This window comes from Trichoderma citrinoviride, assembly GCF_003025115.1.
Source record: "Trichoderma citrinoviride strain TUCIM 6016 unplaced genomic scaffold BBK36scaffold_11, whole genome shotgun sequence".
Lineage (NCBI taxonomy): Eukaryota > Fungi > Ascomycota > Sordariomycetes > Hypocreales > Hypocreaceae > Trichoderma > Trichoderma citrinoviride.
Window position 1 is genome coordinate 1120361 of NW_020194719.1, and position 18032 is coordinate 1138392.

General features: G+C 55.0%; 6 protein-coding genes across 6 annotated transcripts; 1 reads left to right on the top strand and 5 right to left on the bottom strand.

Moving 5' to 3' along the window:
- Positions 1-1208: 1208 nt before the first annotated feature.
- BBK36DRAFT_1124957 (Rad3 protein) lies at positions 1209-3698 on the bottom strand (the record flags this gene model as incomplete). The annotated part of the gene is made up of 1 exon (XM_024891214.1): positions 1209-3698. One exon carries the CDS (start codon positions 3696-3698, stop codon positions 1209-1211), a length of 2490 nt encoding a protein of 829 aa, XP_024747675.1.
- A 630-nt stretch (positions 3699-4328) lies between these two features.
- On the top strand, positions 4329-4927 carry BBK36DRAFT_1161411 (hypothetical protein; the record flags this gene model as incomplete). The annotated part of the gene is made up of 3 exons (XM_024894367.1): positions 4329-4333; positions 4390-4433; positions 4608-4927. The coding sequence occupies 3 exons, from the start codon at positions 4329-4331 to the stop codon at positions 4925-4927; spliced, it is 369 nt and encodes a 122-aa protein (XP_024747676.1).
- Positions 4928-5227: 300 nt separating this feature from the next.
- Positions 5228-6350, bottom strand: BBK36DRAFT_6692 (N-terminal nucleophile aminohydrolase; the record flags this gene model as incomplete). Its single annotated transcript, XM_024898474.1, has 4 exons — positions 5228-5558; positions 5656-6043; positions 6124-6183; positions 6320-6350. The coding sequence occupies 4 exons, from the start codon at positions 6348-6350 to the stop codon at positions 5228-5230; spliced, it is 810 nt and encodes a 269-aa protein (XP_024747677.1).
- A 1286-nt stretch (positions 6351-7636) lies between these two features.
- On the bottom strand, positions 7637-9570 carry BBK36DRAFT_1124225 (hypothetical protein; the record flags this gene model as incomplete). The annotated part of the gene is made up of 4 exons (XM_024891144.1): positions 7637-8407; positions 8513-8632; positions 8784-9350; positions 9511-9570. 4 exons carry the CDS (start codon positions 9568-9570, stop codon positions 7637-7639), a joined length of 1518 nt encoding a protein of 505 aa, XP_024747678.1.
- Positions 9571-11182: 1612 nt separating this feature from the next.
- On the bottom strand, positions 11183-13718 carry BBK36DRAFT_1136082 (hypothetical protein). The gene is given in 3 exon segments (XM_024892859.1): positions 11183-11511; positions 11522-11607; positions 12096-13718. The coding sequence occupies 2 exon segments, from the start codon at positions 13707-13709 to the stop codon at positions 11575-11577; spliced, it is 1647 nt and encodes a 548-aa protein (XP_024747679.1). The 5' UTR covers positions 13710-13718; the 3' UTR covers positions 11183-11511; positions 11522-11574.
- Positions 13719-14169: 451 nt separating this feature from the next.
- On the bottom strand, positions 14170-17933 carry BBK36DRAFT_1136083 (hypothetical protein; the record flags this gene model as incomplete). The annotated part of the gene is made up of 4 exons (XM_024892860.1): positions 14170-15479; positions 15537-16516; positions 16603-16669; positions 16810-17933. 4 exons carry the CDS (start codon positions 17931-17933, stop codon positions 14600-14602), a joined length of 3051 nt encoding a protein of 1016 aa, XP_024747680.1. The 3' UTR covers positions 14170-14599.
- Between the last annotated feature and the right edge of the window lie 99 nt (positions 17934-18032).

The following is an 18032-nucleotide window of genomic DNA, read 5'->3' on the forward strand; positions in this document are numbered from 1 at the left end:
GGGCAGGCCGATTGCAATGCAAAGGCACGATATCAATCCCTAGTTCCGTGAAACCCATCCAGCGTTACACAGGACAAACACACCGAAAGAAGATGTAATTCCCTCAATATCAAAACTCGAAAATTCCAATTCAACGTCTTCCCTCCCCTCCCCTCGACCCAATTTTCTGGAACCAGAGCGCACAGCTGATACCATCTATACCTGCCATCCGCTCCGCTGGTGCAACACCCCCCCACGAGGCAACATACCGGCCACCAACAGCAAAACTCACAAACACACGATACCAACGAAGCACCACATCAAATAGATATTGATGGTTGTCTGTAGCAAAAGCCTCGCACTGCATATGCATGCTCTCACAAGAAATCCCGACGCAACGCACGCAGCACCCCATAAGCAAAGCCAGCTCATGCGAACTTACACTGCTGGCATACTCGTTGCCGGTTTCAATACATGTCATATCATGCACGAAACGGCGATGCCTCATCCATTCCAATCCTCCTAGACATGCAACCCTCTCCCTCCAAAAGTGTTTGCTAATAAGACGCCGCCGATTTCGCAGCAGTGATATGACATCCATCGTGATGAGTCGTAACCAATGAGAATAACAACACTGTGCCCTCTTTTGCTCTTTGGGCTCTGAATGCTACGCCGGGTGGGAAAGCTTGGGGCATCTCCTCCCTCCTCAAAATTCCTCCTCCTCTCATTGTCAGCCCAACGCCCGCTCGACCTGCCGACGGCCCCCATACCGATCAGCATACGATGGCTGTCACGAGACGCTCACGGAATGGATGCCCAGCATGCATGCAGCCCAATCCACTCGCGAGCAGAAACTATATTCCAAAAAATGTACTCATCTCTGTTTGTATTGAATGCTGCCTATCATCATTTGATACTGTAACAACTCCCATGAACCCGGCGCCATGAGTACAATCTTTCGCACTCTGGTGTATAATCCAAGGATAACGCCATCCACCAAGCGGGAATCCCTTTTCTTGCTTTGCGTCCCTGCAAAGCCATCTGATATATATGTAGCCTGTAACGCCTTTCCCAAATCAACCATTGGTAGTACCCAGCCATCCACTCTGTGCTCTTGAGCAATATTAAGAGTCAAAATGAAGAGAAAGCAAAAGAAAATCAACCAGGAAGAGAAACGTAGAGGGCGGAAGGGGGGGGAAACAGTGCAGGACTCGACAAAGGTCGCCATCTCAGCCCAAGGCAGCGCGCCTGGCATTCTCTCGCCCAATCTTCTTGAAGAACGCACTGCTCTCCTTCTTTCCCTTTTTGACATTCATCTTCTTATTCTGCTCAATGTAGGCCATGTCTTGGCCGCCGCTGAGCTCGCCCAGAGTGCCTGCGGTGCGGCGGGCAGCTCCCTTCTTCTTCTTCCGGCCCATTGTTCCGCTGTGGAACAAGTCGTCCGTGATGTCTTCATCGTCCATCGTCTCGTTCTCAACCAGCACCTTCTGCAGCAGCTCGCGGCGCTCAGCAGCGGTTGCAAAGGCCAGGCCAGGCGTCTTCTCAATGTTTGCCAGCTGGGTGATAACCTTGAAGGCGTAGCCTTGATCAACCAAAAAGGCCTGGCGCTTCGACGAAAAGTACATTTCCTGCGTGTCCTTGGAGACAAGCGAGTAGAAAAACGCATTGAAGCCCTCGTCATTCCTACGCTTGGCCCGCAGAATGCGGCCCAGTCTCTGCGCCTCTTGACGTCGGGAACCGTAATGCGATGAAATCTGAATCAAGCAGGTGGCCTCGGGCAAATCCAACGACGTGTCTCCAATCTTGGATAGGAACAGAGTGTTGACCTGGGGGTTATGTTGAAAATTTTCCAGCACCTGCAGTCGTTCCGCCTGGCCGGTTCCACCGTAGATGAACGCTTTACCCAGCTTCAAGGCGTACGCTTTCAGAGCGTACACGTTGTCCGAAAAGACAATGATCTTGTCGCCCCTGGATTCGTGATAGTTGATTAGGTACTGGCAGGCCTGAAACTTGCGCGGGTTCATGATGTAGAGCAGATTCTTCTTGCGCGATGGCGCCCGAAGATACTCGTCGTAGAACTCGGTGGGCATTGGACACCACACTTCGGCGCACTGAACGCGGGCAATGTGGCCCTGCTTGGACAGCTCCATCCAGTTGGCCTCGAAGAGCTTTGGCCCAATGAGGAAGTTCAAATCAGAAATCTTGTCGTCCTCTCTAAGCAGCGTGGCTGTCAAGCCCAGTTTGGAATGCGTCTTGATGGAAGATGTGACCTTTCGGAAAATGTTGGCGGGCACAACGTGCACCTCGTCCAAAAGCATCAGACCCCATTCTCGGCCGGTGAGGAACCTCATCATCTTCTCGGCGTCGTACGATCTGGCCCTCGATTGGGTGACCATGGAATAGGTCGTGACGATGATGCCGGTGCTTCCCGTGAAGACGCTGTTCTTGGAGTCGGACGTGAAGGCGACAATATCGTCCGGGTTGATGTTGGACCATTTCAAGAACTCGTTTCGCCATTGCACCACGGACATGGAACTCGTGCACAGCACAATGACACCCTTCTTGATCGTGCACGCTGCAGTAATACCGACCAGCGTCTTTCCAGCGCCGCAGGGCAGCACGATCAGGCCGCTCTTGGCACGTCCGTTTCCAAACATTTTGCTAAGGCTCTTCTCCTGATACGGACGAATCTGAGTGCCGGGCTTCAGATCGATGTCGAGCGTCGCGTTTACTTCGTCTCGTCGGAAGTCGTACTCCTCAAGGACCGGGAATCCCAGGTTGAGGCACTCCTTCTGCACCGTCTCAACGTCTTTATCGGCAATCTCAAAGGCGTGCGTCACCTCTTGGTCGTCATCATCCTCCTCGCCGAGCCGAGGCCCAATTTCACTTGCTGGCAAGGCTGACTGGCCGTCGCTCAGCGGCTCGCCGCTGGCTGGCTGCAGTCCATTCGCCTGCTTGGCACCTGCAGCATTTTTCGTACCGGGAATGACGAGACTACCGAGCTTGGGCGCGGCTGATGTAGTGATTTCCTCGGTCCCCTGAACGCGCAGAGGACCAATCTTGGGGTTCTTGAGCAGCATCTGCAGCATATTGGGATCCGGACTCTCGACGTAGTACTTTGTGTTCTTCAGGACGAGCTTGACCTTGCCGTAGCTCTGGGTGCAGCTCTCGATGAAGGACTGGATCTCTTCTGGCAGCGGCGTCTTGAGAAAGCGATCGAGGGTGTTGATGATGTCCTTGGGCGACAGGCCGACGGAAACCGCGGCGTAGAGACTGTGCGTAGTGAGGGCATATTCATGCATAAACGTCGGGCGAGACAGGGGCTCGGCAATGGTGATGAGGAAGTCTTGGGCCTGCTCCGCCAGCGGATTGAAGCTCTCCAGGATGATCCTCCCCTTCTGAGGATCGATCCAGAGCGGCCGATTCCTGTGATCTTTCTTGAGCTCGAGGTACGAGAAATCGTTGTTGCCGAAGATGTGCGGGAGAGGCTCCCGGATATGGTGCTTCTTCTGATATCGCCCCAGCGAGAAGCGATCTATGTTCTTGTCGATCTCCTGCTCCAGCTCCTCGTCGACGGGCGCATCGTCCTCTTCCACTACTTCGTCGCCGCTATCGATGCTGCGGGGCGTCGTGCCCCCGGGCGTAGATATGCGTGAGGACCGGCCAGCCTTGATTCCTCCCTGCGCGGCGCTGGTGCCTGCCTTTCGCTTCGGAGGCATCGTGAGATTCTGATGTGAAGATGTGAAGGATTAGAGAGATACTGTCTGCGAAAAGCAGCCGATGTTGTGAAAAAAGAGAATGGCACGTCGTCGCTGTGAAAAGAACGAGAAATAGGGAGCAAGACAAAACGACCTGAGAAGACTGAGAAGAATAAAGAGGAGAAGAAGATGGTTGAGTTTTAACGTTTGTCACTGGAATCAAAGATGGACCTTCAAGGCAGAGCATCGAAGCTGACTAAGGGAAGGTGACAAACTCAACGCTAGGCACGCCACCGAACGAGAGTTCAAGGACGGCTCCGATAAGATAAGCATCTATAGTACTAGGTAAGGCGGGTAATCAGCTGCTTGAGGTAATCAGGGGAGGCCAATCGAATGCTGTCAACAGCCCCCGCCAATAGCACTTGACCGAAGACCGAACCCAATACCTTACAAGAAGAAGAATGCACCACGATCTCTACTGAACGCTCGAGAACAGGAGGAATTTTGACTTGATCTCGCTGTCGTTTTCCAATCTTTCAAGTCTACAAACGCGCACTTCAAAGAAGAAACCACCGCCTCAACGGTTATTCCCTGTGTCCAAAGCTTGTATAGCTTCCACGACTTCCACAACCTTCTATCCAACCATCCACGATGTGGTACGCACGAACAAGCGCAAAATCAACGATGCTCCAAGTTAACCAAAAGTCAACAGCAAACACATTCTCAACGCCCAAGTCGCCATCCGGTCACCATGCTGTACGTCTACATGCCAGCATCCACACCTAACAAACCACCAACAACACCAACAACCCGAACCCTCAATCCCTTTCCCTCCAACGAACCGAACAACCTCCCCCCCCCCTACCTAAAAGCGCCATCTCCCTCCCATCAAAGCTCCAGCTAACAAAAAAACCACAACACACAAAACAGGCCGGAAATGGTTCGACTGCGCCGAGTGCCACGCAGAGCAGGAGAGCCACCCCCTCCTCCAGAGCTTCGAAATGACCTTTGCCTGCAAAAAGTGCAAAAAGGCCTTCCGCAAGGACGCCCAGGAGTTCGACGAGAGCGACGAGTACTGCCCCCACTGCGACAACCACTTCGTCATCGAGGCCAAGACGCCCAAGGCCGCCCTCACCATCGAGGGCGAGGACGTCCGCATGAACAACAAGCTGCTCAAGGACGAGAGGGTCCGGCAGGATGGCCGGAGGACCATTTTCGATCCGACGCCGGATGCTGACAAGCTCGGTTAGGAGGGGGGAATAGGCGTGGATATTACTTTAGTAGTTAGTTGGGAGACATGGTTGTGAGTATATTTCAAGGTGCATATATGCATGGGCCTTGTCTGAAAAGGGCATGTAACGGCGTTGCACGGCATCAGATTGATTGGAGTTTCTTTTCTTTGCTTTACTTTTGTTTTTTCGTGTGTTATTCATAGCATCCCTCTTCATTCAATGCTTGCATCTGTTGATACAGCAAGGCAGCAGCATCGCATCCGCGCTCTAAGTTTGCACTCCATGAAATACCATTCTTTCTGTGTCTTCTCGTACTCTCTATTCAGCAGCAGAGTCATCGCCGCTCCTCGTCAGAATGGCAGCGCTTCCCGTGCCCGGCGTTCGTCCCGTCTTCTTCCTGGCAGCCTCCTCCTGCTTCTCCTGCTCAATCTCCTTGACGTAGCCCTCGATCTCGTCCGTCGGCAGCAGCTCCATATGCGCGCCGGGAGCCATGAGGGCAATCTCAATGTTCTTCGCGCCGGTCTGCACCACCTCGAGGAGTGACTTGATTGCTAGCCGGATGGTCGTTTCCCGGTCCATGTCCTCCTTGTAGTTTCGCTCCAGGAATTCTCGAACAGTCTTGCTAGAGCGGCCAATAGCATTCGCCTTCCTATAGCGGGGTCAAAAGAAGTTAGCCATCATGACCACACAAATCAAGCCTTCCACGATACAAAGAAAAGAGGAAGGAGGAGGGGGGGGAGTCCCACCAAGCTGAGTAGATACCAGAAGGCTCAGTCTGATACAACCTCGGCACCTTGCTCCCATTGTCAAACCCAACCACCAGGGTGCTGATGCCAAACGGCCGCACGCCTCCCGCCTGGGTGTAGCGCTGCTGCACGCCGGCGACGTATTTCGTAATGTACTCGATCGTGACGGGGTCCTCCACCGACAGCCGGTGCGACTGGGCCTCTAACCGCGCCTTGTCGACCAGGATCCGGGCATCTGCGTTGAGGCCGGCAAAGGCCAGCGCGACGTGGTGGTCCAGCACCTGGATCTTGGACGGCGTGATCCTCGTGTCCTGCAGCTTCATGGCGGACCGCTTCTCGCATCCCAGCACCACGACGTCCTTGCCCTTGACGCCGACTGCGCATGTGCCTGTATTCGAGAGAAAGGGTCAGTCGAGGCTCTGGGGGGAGAGAGGTGGGCAGATAGGTTCGGGCTTGTCGAAAACGGACCTCTCTTGACAGCTTCGCCGGCATATTCAACCTGGAAAACGTGTCCGTCGGGGCTAAAGTAAACGTCAGATCGAGGCATTTGTCATGGACAAGATGGGCCGCAGCGGCACAAACCTGAAGACTATAACACAACGGCAAATGTCAGCGACAGCACATCAGATATCGATATCAGCCAGACAATGGCGGAACAACCTACCCGACAGAGCTCTGTCGTAACCAGACGCCATGGCTGGTGATTATCGCAGATAAAAAGTCACACTCTCTCTGGCGTGCAAAAATGCAATGCAAGCGGCAGGTCAATGCTGTGAGAAGCCAAAAGCTGCTTGGTGTTTGGTGTTGTTTGTTCTGCCGCTTCGACGTCGATAGTTGGGGGGGGGTTTGTTTCCGATATGCTGCAGCGGAGCTTCGTCAGAGTGGCAGCCTACCTCACTAACCAACTCATGGCGGGACACTCGCAAAAGGCTGGAGCTGGGCCTGGCTGGAGCTTCCCTGTGGCGTGTGGACGGAGAAACGTGATGGCGGGGCCCGGGCGAGGTACGTACTCGAGATCACATGACGCTCGCGCTCTGCTGAGGACTCACTTACACGACATTGATCCATCAAGAAAAGAGCTTAATCGAGAGACAATGTTATGGTACAAACTTGTTCAAAATGAGCAATTGGAGCAATTGAAGCATATAATCCTGCTTTCAAGCTCCCTGTAATACCCACAGCTGAAGTATAGTCGGGCGCATTCTACACCGAGTCAGTTCACTACTTGGCTTCCTCATCATCCAAGCCTCAAAGCAACCATATCATTCAACGCACACGCCTACTCACAACTTACGACCAGATAAGATGTCAAGATATTTATGATCTTGTCCCTCCTACAGTACAATCTTCAAAAGCCCCCCCTGCCATCACGAAACATGACATCTTAATACATGCAATAATATGTAGTCCAACTATCCCCCAGTTCTCCGGCCAGCATCCACCGTAACTAAGCCTTCCATATCCGCACTGTCCCACCCAGCAAAGTTCGCCCACAAACCCGCGTCCTCCCACACTGTATCCCCTTATGTCGCCTGGCAGCGCTATTCTTAGCCACGACTTACACAGCCATCACCAGCAGTATTACCAAGACGGTCAAGCATCAACCCCAGGGAAAAGGGAAAAAGGAGACATGGGCAAGATATAAAAAGTTGACTATGGAAGTTATTGTACAAATTCTTGTTTTCTGTTTCTTTTCCCCCCTTTGGCCAATTCCCCTTCCTGAAGGGGACGCCTTGAATTTCAGTCCAGAATGTGTCCGTCTCCCCCAGTATCTCTTTGCCTCCTCTCCTCAGCAGACCAGCTGCCTGCCCTGTAAGTGTCTATCAAGTCTATCTCGGTTTTCTTTCAAAAAAGGTTCCAAATGCCGCTGCTATACAAGTCTTCTTCACACAAGATATTATCATCGTTCTCTTTCTCCACTTTCCAAACTCTGGTATTCCTTCAAAGCTCCCCCTTTCGTCAACACAAACTCACGCATTCATTAGAACTTGGCCACTTCAGCCCACTTGTGAGACTGCAAGACACTAGTCACAGCTTGTGCCTTCGCCCACAGTCTCTTCTTGAAGCCATCCAGCCAAAGAATTTCAAGCACGCCATCCTGCGACGCGGCATTGACTTCTCGGTAAAAGTCCATGGCAACCGTCATCGGCCCCAGGAGCAGGTCCGGCTGGACAGTCAACTCAAGCGCCGAGTCCAGCCCTCGACAAATATTGGCCGCCAGCTCTCGTCCGTCCTGATAGTGCGTCGGGTCGATCTGCAAGCTCGGAGGCAGCTCCGGCCATGGGGGCGGATAGGCGTCAACAACAGGTTGGAAAAAGGCCATGTATATGTGCTCGATGCAACGGTGGAAGGGGATCATGGCCATCCAGTAGTACACGAACATCAGGCCGGTGACTCCATCTCGGAACGTGTACGCGTTGGCAAAGGGAATGGCGCCTCCAGGGCTCCTGAGCTCCTCGGCCCAGAACGGGTACGGGTGCTCTTCCGTTCCCCTATATGCCTCCTGCAACCACTGGCGAAACTGGCCCTCCAAGACGAGACAGTGATGGAGAAGCTCTTGCGCTCGCGTGCGTCGGGCAAGTGTTGCATCGAGGAGAAGAATTCGGTCGACCTGCTCGAAGAGTGCCGGAAGCTGAAGGATAATATCAAACAGGTGGTCGAGAGTTGACTTCGGATGCTGTTCCCATGGTATGGCCGTCCATTCCGGTCTTCTCAAGAAGGTGTCTCTTCGGCTCAGGAGAGCAATGCTCATCTGTCGTCCAGCTTATCAGCATCAGGGGGCAAAGAAACGGGGGCAAAGATGACCGGAAAAGCACGTCGGAAAAGCACATCGGAAAAGCGATCGAGGAAAGCTTACAGCTACGGGGCGATACACCCTCACAAAGAAGTGATGATTCGGGAAGGAGGCGAAATAGTGCGGGCCCAGCCGAGTCATTTGCTCGGCCGTGAGCCTCCATGACGCACCGGAGGAGTCGTGCTGTATAAATATCTCGGATTAGCACAACCGGACATGAAGGGATGGGAGGAGAGGCAGAGAGGGCAACCTCCGAGAAAATCCCGCGGAGAGAACAACAACACCACGGAGAGCATCCCTGAACACACAGAAAGGCAAAGAATCGAAAACTCACCTCGAAAAGGAACGCGCAGTAGCTCTCTGTCGAGTCATGCTCGGCACTGGCAGCCTTTTGGCGCACAAAGCATTGCGCATTCATACCAAAGGCATCGTCCGCCACCGGCAGCAACTCAGCCGCCGCATAGGGAGGGAATTGTATAGCACTCAACAGTCCCGCGGGCAATCCGTCATTGCCTTCGCTGCCGGCCGGTATTTCGAGTCTGGTCACGCTCTGCAGGCTCGTCTGCAGCGCCGTGATGAGGGCCGGGAATCCGGCGCCCCCTTGGCCGCCGGACGACAGTCGGATGTAGTCGTCCCACGCGGAGGTGAGCGGTGCCAGAGGCTGGAAGAGAGGTGAAGCGCTGAATACGCTGCTGCTCCTGCTGCTCTGTGGCTCGTCCGCCTTGACGCTCGGGCTGGGGCTCGCTTTGGGCTTCTTGGAAGGCGTCGTCTTCTTCGGGTGCGAGGCAACGCGGCCTTTGTTCTCCGGAGTGCCGGTGATGAAGACTCGCTCTCTCTCGTAGCCCTCGCAGGTCCTGCCGCTGCTGATGCAGTTTTGGCAGAATGGTCGTTCGTTGCTACACTATTGACTCGCCGTGTTAGTTCTTGCCTGATGCTGTGCGTATCTCTCCGCCTTGGACTCTCTCTTTTCTCTCATTCTCCTTCTTCTCCTTCACCTGCAGCATATCCAACCCCCTTTTGCCGAATTCAATGCGAGAGCAGAGGGAAGGGGAAAGACAAACCTTGACACGACGCCTGCGGCACGTCTCGCACCCCTTATACTTGCCGGGAACGCCAACCATATCGTCGATGTTCGCGATCGCGTATTTATAAGGATTATATATATATATACGCGTATATAAGTGTGGTGGCGATGTGTAAGTGACTGCCTTAGTCCGTGTGTGCGCGTGTAAGACTGAGAATTGGGCCTATGTATGTCGAGTCCGTCGGTATAGGCGCGCGTGTGCGTCTGTCTGCGTTGCGTGTGTCTGGCCTTTGTGGGGGGGGAACGGCGCTTGTTTCCTCAGCCGGTTCCAGAAGGGAAATTAAGAAGGAGACGCGAAACAAGGCAAAAGAGAAAATGTTCCGGTGCGGGCTCCTCGCAAGTAAGCCGTTTGGTCGGTTGCCGTCTGGTCTTTGTCTGTCTGTCAAACTCGGCCCGCAGTTCGCTGCTCTGCTTTGCCACCGCTTATCCTCTTTGCATCATCTTCGGGCCAGTTATATATTTGAAGGAAGAGAGATGAGGACTCGCGTTGGCCATAGGCCTCCTGGACAAGCATGTCGTGGGTGTACGGAAGCTATTCCGGCTAACAAGGTACGGAGGTGGTAGATGGGGGAGCAGAGGTAAGGGTCGGGACATTAGTATACGGAGGTGAGGTAAGGAACAGGCCCAAATCGGGCCAGAACCACATGGCAGCAAGCGTCCCATACTGGAGGGGCGAACGAGGAGAGAATAAAAATGGAATAGATAGATGATCTCCACAGGCGATATGTCCAATCTCGAGCGTCAAACGGTCTCTCAACATTTGGCTCTGGGACAGGTCGGGAGACACACAACTCCGCCTTTGGTCAAGGGCTTTTCCGTGTGGATTGTGGATTGGTGGCATCCCACACAAAGGCCCGGCAACCACCGAAGCACAAACATACGAACGTCGACCAGGCGTCCGGCGAATGGGAAGGCTGAGATAGCCCTTCTCGGCCTCAGCCCCACGGACGACCATGAGGTGCAAGGCTAACACCAGCCCATTGCCGGCCGGTTCAAGGATCAGGGGTTCCGAGGCCTCTTGGGATGCTGTCTCTCGGTCCTGTTTGAGTCGTTCATCCCCTCTCTCTGGGTCTCTCTTGACTTTTCTCCCTCCCTTTCTAGTGTCCCGAGCAGGGCAACTTCCGAGGGAAAGGGCAGGTCTTCGACCGCCCGGCGTGACGCCAGGACGGGCAGCCCTCTCTTCTGCAGTCCCACCATCTTCTTTCTGGCACTAAGTTTCGTAGGGCTGACGCGGAGGGCCTGCTATACTCCTGGTTGGCTGGCCCACCGATACGGCTGAGAGCGGTCGCCCAAGACGTCGTGTGTCAGCGATCAGACGTACGAACAAGGCGCGCGCTGCCATTGGCCGGCTCCCTGAAATGAGAGGAATATGACCTATGAGAAGCATCGGCCGAGCGTGCTGCTGTGGCCTCTTGGGACGCATTCGTGCCTCTTTGGGCGCTCGTGTGGCTCCCTCGACCTGTCCGCCGCTCACCCTGTCCGGCAATCTGATAGGCCGTCCGGGGGGGGGCCCTTGGGCCCGTACCCGTCAAAACCCCCAGGAACCATCCGAAGCCCAGCAGCCTCGCCAAAGCCGGCTGCGTGACGATGCCTGTAAGTCAAGTACGGACGGAGCAAAACACGTCGTGCAAACAACCCACAACCCACTCGACAGACCGCCGGGGGAAGAGAAAACACCGCGTGACAAATAGGGGACTTGCAAAATACTACTTCTCATGGTGCTCTTGATGCGGACCAGTTCTTCCTTGCTCGCCTTTGGCCGTCCACGGAATCCCGGTGTCGGCCGATTCGGAGCCAGATCGGGAAATGGCGCCATGCTCAAACGAGTTACAAGATGTGAGCAGTCTGCCTAAGGGGATCCAGGGGAGGGGATGGGCCCTCCCACGCCCGAAGCCGTCCGCATCTGCCATGACTTACATACATGCAAAAGGCCCAAATGGCAGCCTGCCTGCTCTTAGGACCGACCGCAGAAAAAAGGTACATACTGGCATTACTATCGCATCCCCGCCGCCACCGCTTGCTGCTCGACCCCAGACCCCGGTCAGATGTATTTGTACGGATTCATAATGCCATTCTGCCATCAGCCAGTGTCAGTAGTCAGCCCTACAGCTTCGCAATGGGTGTAGAGCGCTGCATAAAGGTGCATCGAAAAGGGAAGAGGATGCATATGCGCGGGTGAGCGTGAGCGCGAGTAGTATGTATGTGAGTGGTGATATGTGTATGTGTGTGTAGGTATGTGTGCATGCGCGTGCATGTGCGCGTTGTATGAGTGCTCAGGCGCGGGGCGAGGAGGATTCTGCAACCACCAAGTCGGACCCCCTACAACAGACATGTGATAGGCAAGGTATGCCACCAAGGGCCGGCATGGCCAGCAGAGGGTCAGAGCAATCAGATCATGCAGGAGAGGGTCGAGGGGATGGGGAAGACGCCTAGGCAATCATGAAACAGAAGCAGAGGTTGAAACCAGGCACCAGGCTTGGGCAGCAGACGACAGCCGGCAAACGACAGCTGGACAAGGGGGGAAGATGCGAGGATGCGAAGATTTGGCGAAGGGGGGCTTACCGGATCATAGAGATTCTTAATCTGCTTCATCAGACCAATCACCGTGTCGTTCCGGCTATACTGCACAAACTTCTTCTTGGCCAGGCCCAGCCCATGCTCGGCGCTGATGCTGCCATTGCGCTTCGCAATCCATTCGTACACAAAGGGCTCCAAGGCCTGCTCGACCTTGGCGTCATACCGTCTTACGGCCACGTTGAGGTGCAGGTTCGAATCGCCCATGTGGCCGTAGCCCACCACTGCACTCACCGGATGCTCCTCGGTTTCGCCGATCAAGCCGAGCTCCCCCATGCGCGCCTTGACGTCCTCGACGAGCGTGTACATCTCGGCCAGCGGTATCGAGACGTCGTACTTGTAGACTCCACCGCCGTGGCCAATGCATTCCGTGATGCTCTCGCGCCAGCTCCACAGCGCCTTGGCCTGCGACTCGCCCTGAGCGACGACGCCGTCGATGACGATCTCCTTGGTCAGCACGTCCTCGAGGAACTTTTCCAGCTTCTCGTAGTCATGGTCGCCGTTGGAGCCGCTGGTCTCGATGAGGCAGTAGAAGGGGTGTTCGCCCTCCAGCGGCCGGTCCTCGCCCTTGATCTGGTGCACAATCTCCTGGCTGCGAGAGTCCATGAGCTCAAAGGCAGAGAGGATCTCCCCCAGCTGCTTCTTCGCCTCCCGGAAGGCCAGCTGTGCCTTTTCGTACGACTCCAGGCCGAAGAAGGCCACGTTGACGGCGGATGAGCGCTGCGGGCACTGGATGACCAGCTTGGTGATGATGCCAAGGGTGCCCTCGCCGCCGATGAAGAGCTGCTTCAGGTCGTAGCCCGTGTTGTTCTTGCGCAAGGCACACAGGTCGTTCATCACGGTGCCGTCTGGCAGCACGGCTTCCATTCCGAGCACATTTCCGTGCAGGCTTCCGTAGCGCAGGAGTCGCAGGCCGCCAGCGTTAGTAGCCACATTCCCACCCACTTGGCACGATCCCTTGGCTCCCAAGTCGAGAGGAAAGATGTATCCCCTTTCAGCAAGGTACTGATCGGCGACCTCCAGAATGACTCCAGCGTCCAACACGAGGGAACCGCTGACATCGTCGAAGGAATGGATCTGGTTCATGCGACTCATGTTGATGATGATTTCGTCAAAGATGGGCACCGAGCCCCCAACAAGCCCCGTGTTGCCACCCTGTGGCACCACGGCAAGCTTCCGCTCGTTGCAGTACTTGAGGATCTGGCTGACTTCGTCGGTCGATGCCGGCTTGAGCACCAGCCGGCTCTGTCCCCGGTACTTGTGCATCCAATCCTCGTTGAAGGGCTTGAGGTCGTCCTCCGCCGCCGCCTTTGCGCCGTCAATCACGGCATGCTCGCCTCCCAGCAGCTGCTTGAAATGAGCGACATCATCTGCGGTCAGCGTTGCAAATTTATCGTCTCTCTTCAGGCCTGGATATGTCTCGGACGTGAGCTTGGCCAGATGCTGCACTGCGGGAGACCTCGCCAGCAATTTGGGAGCCGAAGTCGCAAGGCATCGAACTGGCGAGATGGACATGCGAGGCGCAATGCTAGCGCTACCAATGGCGCCAATTCGCCTGCTGGGCGCCCGCAGGACCTGCGAGAGCCTCGTTCGTGTCACCATGTTCGGCCAAGTGTGAGGGGAGATGCGTTGTCGTGAGGCAAAGGATGGAGGAGGAGAGAAAAAGCGTGAGCGAGAAAGAAGAGGTTGAAGCTTCCCGTTTGTTAGCACCTGCGATCGGCTGTCGAGTTCCGGGTAGGCAAGTGCCGGAGCTTACCTTTTTTTTTTCTCTCTCCCTCTTTTGATAGGTTACAGCCAAAGTATTTCCTGCTTATAGGCGCCATAATATCGCAGTTAGGCGTCACTATCGACGACACTAAGACGCCTCTGGTTAAATTCTCAGCTGCTTCTTGGGCAATCAAAGGCTTCAAAAGCTGTAGAGCTGCTGATGCCCATATCCTCGGGTGGACCAATTCGCCTCCGACTGCGGAACCCTGCATATGGACAACCAACAGATTCGATACGACAAGCATCAAACGAACCATTACCTAGGACTAACGGAAGACGAGATTATTTGAAAGGAGGCCAATTGCCAATTAATCTGGTTACCTAGTATCTAACGTTGTCGTACAATTAATTCAACGTGAGGAACTGACTACTATAAGATGGTGTCCAATTTTTATCCGCTCAGCTCCATCACCAGACAAATTATAAGAGACAAAGAAAAGAAGAGTATAAAAGAAGAGTCGGACAAGAGTAAAAACACCATGGCATGCATCGGGGGTACCAAGTAAAAACACCGCTGCCTCTCCAACCAGTATCCAGACAACATAGGAGACAGGGACTCCGCGTAAGGCGCCTGTGTATGCGCGACAGGGAGAAAGGGGAGGGGGAAGGGGGGGGAGAGTATACAAAGAAATATACGAGAGGCCTGAACAAAATGACAGTGGGCCATGCGCAGAAGATGACGATCAAGTGACCGCGGCCTACTTCCGCTCATCCCCGGATCACTGTCATCCATGCACGCCGTTCACCTTGGAGTCCCTTCGGGGCCGATTGTCGCCGATGTTCGTTCTATCCTGGAGCACACCGGCTTCTATATCGTCGTCCGCATCGTCGCCGCCTATCATCTTCTCCATGAAGGAGATGTAGTCGTACTGGGCCTTTCCTCTGTCGCGTGACATGTCGGGGCCGTTGTGAGGCGGCATCATATTAAGGAGCGTCTCGATAACCTCCTCCGGTACGAGACTGTGGCGCAGATCCATTTCGGTAACGTACGGTTTCCCATCTGCAACCTCCCGGAACGACTGGAACACTTGCTCGGCGGTGTTTTGGTCCTCGGTGACATCGACCATGAAGCGAATAAACTGCTCGAAGGTGACATATTGATTGCCCCCAGAGGTTTCGACAAAGTAGTCGTGCATCTCCTCTTCGGAGAATACTAAACCTAGTGAGGCCAATGCTGCGCTGAACTCGAGTTCCTGCAAGGAATTTGAAGCGTCGCGGTCGAAATGCCGGAACACACTTTCGAACTCTTCCAGCTGGATGGGCGTCAAGTTGGTCATGTTGCGGGCAACCATCTGATTCTCCAGGAAGGACAGCTTCTTCTGAACCGACGACCTTACTAGCGTCAATTCGTACGCCAACTCGTCGTATGTGTATGTGGTGAAGTCATTCTCCTCAATGTTTGCTTCCTCGCACATGGCATCCACCTCCGCAATGGTACTGAGATACCGATCAAGGGGCTGCAAGTTGTCGCTGAGTTTCTTGACATGATGCAACTGGTCTTCAATATCACCGTCCAGGCCTGAAATGGCAAGCTGCATAGTGTTGAGGGCCATTGCAAAGTCGTTGGCTTTATCGGCAAACGACTTCCTCAGCGCGTTTTTGATGCTGTGATGTTGTTAGCCGGCTTCTTCCGCTGTGTCACACAGATGGGTGTTGACCTACTCTCGGATGGTTTCGTTGATGAGTTGTGCGCGTGCCATCTCACTTTTCGTGAGACCCTTCCAGTCTCTTTCAAGGACCTCTTGGCTGACTTCTGCAGGAGGCTCATAGGGCCGCAACCGATAGGTACTGAGCTTCGTCTTGATATTGCCCAATAATGTGGCGAGCTCGCTCTTCTCGGCAACCCACTCGCGCTTCTTGCCCCTCTTGTAGTCCGAGAACTCGGCCGCCTGGGCCTTTGCATCGGCGTAAGTGCCTTCGAACTTGGCCGTGTGCCACTGGTCAACCTGGCCGCGGATGTTCTTGAGGAGCTCCCGCATTCGTTTCTCGTAGGCGTTCTGCATCTCCCACGCGCCCTGCATGTTGTTGAAGAACTTTTCCACTCGTCGGCCTGCATTCTCGACCTTTTCCATTTGGGAAAAGGCATGGAACCAGTAGGCAATGTACGTCATCAAACTTCGCTCATCGGGCTTCGCCACGTCGCAAACATCTTCCACGTCCAGCAGCTTGGGGATGCCAATCTCCTCGTGGGCAATGTCAAAGGCGAGCTGCATGTTGCCGCGGTGGTCCGACTTGTCCAGGGTATCGAAGTCGATGAGGTCCGGGCGGTGAATGTCCAGCAAGGCGCAAAAGGCAAGGCCGTCGTTCCAGCTGCTACTAAAGTCGCGAACTTCGACCTCGTTGTAGCACGCTGTCTTTCGTTGACACCACAGGAGCAGGCCCTCCTTGGCGGACATGCCCTCCTCGTTAATGTCACTGATGGTGAAGCGCAGAATCAGGGTCCAGATAAGACCGAGGATAATCTTGCGGTTTCCATCGACGACATCCTCGGCGCCAATATTCGTCATCTGAATGCCCCTGGATCGGATGAAGTCCAGCGACAGGTTGGCATTTTCGAACTTTTGGACGCGAAGCTTTGGGCGGGCGGCGTATCGACCGAGGGATTCGTGGGAGAGACATTCGAGCAAGTGAATCAACATGACCTAGTATTTCGAGCTCCATGTTAGTGGGGACAAGTGGAAGGGGGAAAAGGTCAAGCAGCATTGTGAGGAAGATAGGGTCGACTTACACCATCGCTAAGATCCGGTACCAGGTCCTTGACTTCGAGGTTTCGAGCTACAATCTTTGTGTTGAGCCTGGACTTTGTCAGCATGCTGCAGACGAGGGGGGTGGCCGAGAAAGCATCGAGTGTTTTCCAACTTTTTTTTCTTTTCCTTTTCGTGTGGCAGATAGGCAGGTAGGCAAGCAACATCAAGACGAAGAAATCAAAACATACCATTTGGTGAATGTCTTTTCCTGGACCGTGATCCATCTCTGCTGCTCCGAGTAGGTCATCCTGTTGAGGAACTGGTCATGGGCCCCTCGAATGGACGACGAATCGACTAGTACGTCGGCAGAAGATGCCTCGCTCTCGCTCTCGGCCTGGTTGAGGTCGAGGTCGCTGTCAAGATCAGAGTCGGTGTCGGTGTCGCTCTGGGTGTCTGCCGGACGCGGTCGTCTGGAAAACTTTGCAGGCTTGGGAGGTGGCTTTGGAGGACTGGAAAGCTTTGAGCGCGTCGGAGACTGGCTCAGGGTCTTGGTGCCCAATGACGAGCGACGATTCTCTGACCGCTGGAGTGCAGTGGTGGCAGTAATACCGGCACTGGTCTCCTCCTTGTCCCGCCCACTCCGCTGAGGGTCCGAGACGCAGCGTGGCCGGGGTAGCGATACCGAGAGGGGCGATTGCAGCGCCTGAGCAGAGACACGCACAGGGTCAGCCTCAGCCTTGACGGCACTGACCGGCGATGCGAGTCTGGAGACGGCCGGAGCGAAGACGGGAGAGCTGGGGGGCGTGCAGAGGCCTAGCGAGGTCACGCAGGTGGTGGTACTAGCAGCAGCAGAGGTGACACGAGCACCGTGAGACGAAGCAGTGGCAGTCGTGGTAGTCGTCGTGTGAGTACCTGTAAATGTCGTGGTGCCGCCAGCAGCCGTTGCAGTTGCAGTAGCACCAACAGCTGCAGAACCGGCAGCAGGAGCAGACGGGCCAGTTGTAGAGCTGTTATTGCTAGAGCTGGAGCTGGAGAGATGCTGATGCTGATGCTGATGCTGATGCTGGAGCTGGAGCTGGATCGAAGCGGATGAGGCGGCGAGCTTGGCGTCGATATTCAGGCCAGCAGAGGGGCGCTGGGGCGGCTGTAAACAGAACTCGGGGAACTGGTCGGCCAGCTCGTGGCTGCTGCCGGGCTGCTGCAGCTCCTTCCAGGGGGCGGTTCCAGCGGTGTTGATGGTAGCGGGCGCGCTGACTCCAGTGGCCTTGGCGCTAAAGCCGGCTCGGCCAGTGGGCGTGGGCGCCATCTTCTTGGGCGACTTTAGCGGCACGGCCCCTGTGGTGGCGCCCAGGTGCAGGCTCTGATAGGCCATGGCGAGGAGCGTGAGCAGCAACAGTAGCACTACAAGTGGCAGCGGTAACAGACGGTCGTCCTCTTGGTACCGGCACATGTACAGGTACTCGGGACGGGG

Coding starts and splice junctions, on each gene's coding strand:
- BBK36DRAFT_1136082 (XM_024892859.1), bottom strand. CDS start 13,709: ATGGTGACACGAACGAGGCTCTCGCAGGTCCTGCGGGCGCCCAGCAGG. Junction 11,608..12,095: donor TTAAGAATCTCTATGATCCG/GTAAGCCCCCCT, acceptor GGCTGATGGCAG/AATGGCATTATGAATCCGTA.